Source organism: Pteropus vampyrus, unplaced genomic scaffold (assembly GCF_000151845.1).
Source record: "Pteropus vampyrus isolate Shadow unplaced genomic scaffold, Pvam_2.0 Scaffold330, whole genome shotgun sequence".
Classification (NCBI taxonomy): Eukaryota; Metazoa; Chordata; class Mammalia; order Chiroptera; family Pteropodidae; genus Pteropus; species Pteropus vampyrus.
This window is the reverse complement of record NW_011889111.1, coordinates 1,009,364-1,015,672: the sequence shown is the minus strand read 5'-3', so window position 1 is coordinate 1,015,672 and position 6,309 is coordinate 1,009,364. Positions and strand designations below refer to the sequence as shown.

Sequence of the window (6,309 nt, the reverse complement as noted above, 5' to 3'; positions counted from 1 at the left end):
GAGGGGACGGGCGAGGGGCACCCACCTTCTTTTCCAGCCTGTCGATCAGCCTCTGGAGTCTGTCGATCTGGGTCGCCCACCGGCTGTCCTCTTCTAAGAAGCCTGGGGAGTCAGGAGGGCAGCGTCACACTCCACACAGGGCAGGAGAGCTGTCTCGGGGTGTGGGGCCGCCGACCAGCCCGCAGCGGGAACACGCCCCGAGCGCTCCCTGAGGCGCTCGCTCCCACGCGCCATGCTTCCTGGGGCTCGCTCCCACGTGTCTGTTTTTCATGGCATCATCGGTCCGCCCTCTGACATTCCGAGTGACAGATCCTGCTGAGACTCTGTGACCGCAGCACGAGGTGGTCGGTTTCTCTTTTGAACGCAGCAGAGACAGCATCGGTCGGCCATTCCACACTCCCTGCTGGGGCAGGGGGATCACAGCCCCGACGACAGCGAGGTACAAACCGTCACAAGCTAAACGAGGGCTCAGGCACGGTGGCCGGCGTCTCCTCCAGGGGGATGAGCCTGAGGGCACAGGGACACTGCGCCGCGTCCGGACGCGGGCCGAGCGTGCAGACCCCAGAGCCTGCTGAGCTCGGTCGAACGACTTGACTCCTCCGGCCTCAGTTTGCTTGTTTTTGAGGTGAGAATTGTAACATCGCCGGCCGCAGAGTCGTCATCAGGACGAAACGAGAACACGTATGTCCACACACACGCATGTGCACGCCGTACGTGGCGCACGCCTGGCACACACACACACACGTCTGCACGTGGCACCGGGCTCAACACCACAGCAGCCCTGAGCGGCCGCCGCCAGCGACACCCAGGTGGGGCCCTGCAGTGCGTCCTGGCGTCCGTGGGTCCTCCACTGTGACTCGGAGCCTAGTGCTGCCACTTGCTGGTCGCGTGGTAAACTGCAGCCGTCCCTGCCTCGTCCCGTCACGAAACCTGCGTGTGCCGCCCGCACCCTCCACGTGGTTCCCGGCGGCGCGTGCAGAACGAGCAGAAGCACTGTCCAGAGCTGGGCGACTCTGCCGCCCACAGGCCAAGGAGCCGCCCCACATGGTCACCGATCCCAGGAGAGCCGAACCCAAAGCACGGCCTGGAGCCACGTCCCGTGAGGGCACCCGGACCCCAGTCAGCCAGGGACCCAGAGGGGAAACCGAGGACCTGCGTCTGTGATCTCTGCGACTCTGAGCTGTTTGCTCCACAGTAAGAGTGGACTAATGACCCACCTGACCTCGGACGAGTCACCTCGCTTCCTGGGGGGTGGAGACACTGACACCCATCTCACACGCTATTAGGGTAAAACAGGGCAGCGCTCAAGGTCACTTCCAAGTCTCTCGAGCACGTGTGACTACAGGCTTTAGTTAGTGAGCTGATTTTCAAAAACATTAGCTGAAGATTCACTTGTGGTAAAACCACGTGCTCAAATGCTAAGCGCACATATACGCACACGCGTGTGCACATGCATCTGCATTCTCTGATGCTGAGCAGCGCAAGTGTGCATATTCCAGATTGATATTAGAGTAATTGTAAACAACATGGTTCAAATGTAACACCTAACAATTACTGTTGTGGCTCACGTCCAGGGAACCCTGAAGAGTATCACAGACGTCACGGCCACCAGCTCTGCCGTTAGCCCGATGATGAATGGGAACAAGGCCCCTTTCCTGCTGGGGACCGAGACCGGCCGGGCCGGCTGGGGGCCGGGGCACTGAGGGCTCTGTGGAAGAGGTCCCCACGCCCACCCTGCCCGCTCCCACCGGGCAGAGCCCATGGCAAGGACCGCCACCCCTCTCTCGGTGCAGGACTCAGCCACGGGTTCGGACGGCAACCCCACACCCGCCGTTACAGACGCCTTCTAGACAGCGGGTGGACGTGCAGAGACTGAGCTGGCCCCGAGGAGCGGCGCGCGGCTGCCTTACCTGGGCTGCTGGCCACGAGCTGCGGGCCGCCGGGGGAGAAGCCGCCGAACCTCTGGACCCGGCGCCCAGACCGCCTCCCCGGCCGCTGAGTGGACAGGACCTCCGGAGTGCTCGGCCCGCGCCTTGAACAGAGAGGACACTTCTTCACCCAGGGAAGGGGCCCCAGCACCCCGCGTCCGCGTTCTGGGGGTCCCTGCTCTGACCTTCTCTCTCCTTTGCTTTTTCTGGAATTACTACTTTTCAAGTATTGGGCCTCTTGGACTTAACCGATAGTTTTCTTGTTCTTTCCCATTTTTCATCTTTGTGGAAACGTCATCACACCTCAGAGGTTTTAATCTCCGCGGCCATAATTTCCAAGCGGCCCTCACTGAGCTTCGCGTGTCCATCGAAAAAGTAGCATCCCGTCCTTCCTGCGTGAACGCGGTGTCTTCTCGCTTTCGAAGGGCACTGCGACTTCCTTTGGAAGTTTTCTGCTCAGTGCATTAGTTCCTTCTAAGCTCCTTTTAGTCTGTTTCCCTTGTTCCCCTGCCCGTTCGGAGGAAGGACCTCGGCGGGCGACGGGAATCTGTGTGTGGGGGGCAGCCTCTGACCCGCGGCCTCTGCAGAGAGGCCCAGCTCGGCCTGGCAATCAGGCGACGCGCTCTTACCCGGCGGGGGCTGTGCGCCTGGTGCCAGAGCCTGGAGCAGAGCGTGCAGGGGGCTCACACGTCACCGAGTGTGCAGACTTTCACGCTGGCCTCACTCTTCAGCGCTGTGCCCGACCCCCAGTCGTCCAGGTGAATGATGCTCTGTTCGGCTTCCCCAGAAAGTGCAAGTCGAGCGGCTTCCTGGGGGCTGGGGACGTGGCCTGTGGCCCTGGGCAGTGCTGTCCACAGACCTGCAGCCCCCCCACCGGGGGTGGGCCGCCCCTCAACGCCCCCAAGTCAGTTACTGCTGCGCCCCCTCCCCACGGTCCCTCTGCCCTTTGGCCCCTCTGTCTTTGTGGGTTTAGGGCTCCTTTTTGCCCAGGCGTTTTTAAGCCTTTTCCCATTTAGGAAAAAAAAAGCACTTGTTGCCAGTGTTCATTGAACACAGCGTGGGAATGCTGTGTTTTCTACGGTTTGACATTTTCAGCGATTGAGAATTACTATGTTTTGTAAATGGAAAACCACTACCAAAAACAGAATGCTACAAATAGAATGATGTCATTTGTTTCCAAAGGCTGTCGCTATGCTAGAGCAATGGAAAAATAATAATGAAAGTGAGATATTTCATGGCAGACTGTGGGGGTGAGGTGAGGGCTGCAGTCTGCGAGTTACCTCGGTGCACGGTGCAGTCGCGAGAGCTGCCAGGCAAACGGGAAGTGGGTTAATGCCATTTTTTGAAGGGTTTAGGGAGAGAGCAAAGAAATCATATACGTTTACTCTCTCATCTTTAATGGACGCTTCCTATAGATTTTCTTGTGGCATAAGAAAATGAATTTTCTGTGAGTTTTGGTGGTCGCAGGAGTAGGCGCTTAGAGCAGTCCGTCTCTACATTCAAGCTGAGAGAACGCACCTGAATTTTATCATCACGTGCAGGCAACATGAAAGCCTCTCCCTACTTCTAAAATAGACAACCCTCGAAAGAAGAAAAAAATAACGTCCAAGCCCAGAAGGAACGAATCCTCAACCTGGATAAAGCAGAACTTTGGAAAACACAGTAAACTTGCAGATTCCATTATAAAAAAGAAATTCACATACAATTTGACCCACAGCTTGTGAGGGAGAGAATTGTATGCAGGTGGGCAGGGTCCCCAAGCCCCAGGCCAGGCCGGGCTGCAGAGCAGGAGGTGAGTGGCTGCAAGCCAGTGAGCGAAGCATCACGTGTCGTCACCGCCTCAGCCCCAGAGTCTCATGGGAGCTCCAGTCCCTGGTACCACCAAGGTTGGGGTATAGAGGGAAACTTCCATATCGTGGAACTAAGGCCAGGCATGAAGTGCTGAGGACGCCGCCTGGAAACCTCCCTCTCTGGCGCCCGGCTGCACACACACTTCTCTGCGGACTGCTGTTCTCACGTGAGCAGACACGGACGTTCTGCCCAGTACAATGTGCTGAGGCACCCCTGCAGCCCGGGGGACGCTGTGCGGCCCCTCCTCGGGGCCGGCAGCGGGCTGAAGGGCTTCTCAGCACTGTCACATTCCGAGGAGTCTTCACACCCCTAGTTTCACAAATATGAACCCCAAAGTCATACTGATGCTGAAGGTGAAGCACATTGTGACAGCCCGGGGTTTGCGGTGGCGTCACAGCTGCACCCTCCATGGGCCGGGCTCGTGAGTCCTCCTGTGTGATGATGACCGATGGATGCCTGTGGCACGGTCTGACCTCCGCCCGCCGAGCTTGCTCCCCACCCCAAACCTGACCGCCTACCACGTGAGATTCACGGCCCTGAACCTGGGTTCACGACGTCTTCCCTCCACTGACAGCTGCCGACGACAGATCGTTTTGAGTGCAAATGCATCCACGTGGCTCGGAAGACCTTTCTCAAGCCCAGATGCCAAGGAGGTTGGTCTCCTCGCTGCCTCAGGACCTTGTCCACTGCCCCTCTGGTGCCAGGTGGAGGGTGACAAGGCAAAGCCCTCGCCATCCAGAGACTAAGTCTGATGAGAAATACACAGCCAAGAGACAGAGACGGCACGCGGCCGTGGGCTCCCCAGAGGAGGTGCTGCTCAAGCAGTGACCAGACCAGGGGAGCAGCTGGATGAGGAGCAGGCTGTCTGGGAGGGCGGGGAGATCGCCCCTTCAAACATCGGCTGGGGTGTCTCCCCGGGAAGCTAGTCTCCTGCTTGGCATCATGGGAAAGAATCAGCCAGCTCCCCCTCTGGTTTGCATATTCACCCCCGGGGAGGGGCATCACGGGTTTGGGGCGGGATTGGGCAGCCTTAGGTGCCTCAGTCTAATACTACGCGCTCCCCAAACTGACACAGTAATTCCCGTTCTCCCAAGCTGTTTTTGAGCAGAAACCTAGAAATAACAGATTCATTGGTTCTTGAGCACCTTCTACTTCTCATAAACGGTTATTGTGCTCGTCACACGCAGCTGCTCCGCAGCTGTCGGCCGCGGTCACAGGAGTTCGAGGCTGCCCGCGGCGGTTACCGCACGGTGGTGAGTGCGGAGTGCAGTTCACAGCGGTGACCACGGAAACCACCCACAGGTCAGGCGGCAAATGACTGACTCTAAAAAAGGAGAACTCTTTTTATGTCCAAAAAATCTAAACAAAAGAAACAGCATGCCAGCCTCCTTTTCTCCTCGAGAACGTGAAATCGGTTGCACTGTGCTTCAGGACGCTTGGTTACCCCTGCTCGAGCCCAGGGGGCTGGGCTGTTGCTCCTCTGAAGCTACTGGTTACACTCTGCCATCTGGCACGGAGTCGCCCAACGCAGTGAAAACGGGACATTTATCACGTGAAAATGCTGCGCAGACCCACTGAGCAGTGCGCAGCGCGTCTCCGGGCCGCGTGAGCTCGCAGGCTGTCGCAGTGCAGGCTTCTTTGTTGGAATATGGTGCAGCTCACGCACCTGCAGCACCCTAAACGCACGGGTGAAAAGTCTGCTGTTTTCCTGAGCTGTCCTAATAATTATGGACACATTCATTTGTTTAGAAAAATCAGCCCTACAGAGCAGTCTGTTATTAACCTGTTCAAAAGCTTACTGTGTGCTTCTTCCTAATTTAAAACATCAAAGTTAGATAAACCATATCTACAGGTTTAAAGTAACATATGCGAAAACACGCTGCATAAGCAAGAGTTTTGTCAAGCTCTTCTCTGAATAATGACAGATCAAGAAAGCACCAACTGTGGACTGAGTTACCCTGATATCTGCTTGCATCTGATTCAGGTTTATCATTGACATCGGTGCCTTTATTCGCACAACGATCATAACATCGCGTTTATCTCTCCATAGCATCTACTGGTGGCATTGGAGTCTGACATCTTTCCCCATCACTCACTCCCCCCATTTCCATAATTAGGCTCGCTGAATTCTGGGGCCCCCATGAGAGCCTGGTTCACTTCACCAGGAAGGCTTTCTCGTCGTTTCCACATTTTAACATTACACGTGAGCAAGAGGAGCTCAAACGTCGGCGGGCCCTCCGTGATGCCGCCTTCCACCCCACGGTCCGCGTGGAGCCTCCTGCCGTCCGCGGTCCCCTGGCGATTCGCTTACCTCTTCTCCATGGGGTTTCGCGCTTCGTACCCTGCATTACCGTTTTGGTGTTCGTGACACTAAACAGACTTATGAAATAGACTTTAGCTAAGACTCAGTCAAACGCGTCTCATGTTCCCCGTGCCTGCAAGTCTCCCCGTCTGCTATCGTCTCAATTAAACTTCGTCGACTCAGTGGAGACTGAAACAGAACAGTGTTTCCCAGAGGCAACACGAGGTG

The 6,309-nt window shown here is 56.7% G+C and overlaps 1 protein-coding gene across 1 annotated transcript in view; it reads right to left on the bottom strand.

Annotated features, from left to right (window-relative positions):
• Positions 1–6,309, bottom strand: part of NECAB1 (N-terminal EF-hand calcium binding protein 1) — a 59,584-nt gene that overhangs the window by 14,577 nt on the left and 38,698 nt on the right. Inside the window, exons 5-6 of the mRNA XM_023522092.1 lie at positions 1,911–2,032; positions 26–102 (exon numbers count right to left, since the gene is read on the bottom strand). Coding sequence (XP_023377860.1) covers positions 26–102; positions 1,911–2,032 — 199 coding nt within the window. The remainder of the gene's footprint in view (positions 1–25; positions 103–1,910; positions 2,033–6,309) is intronic.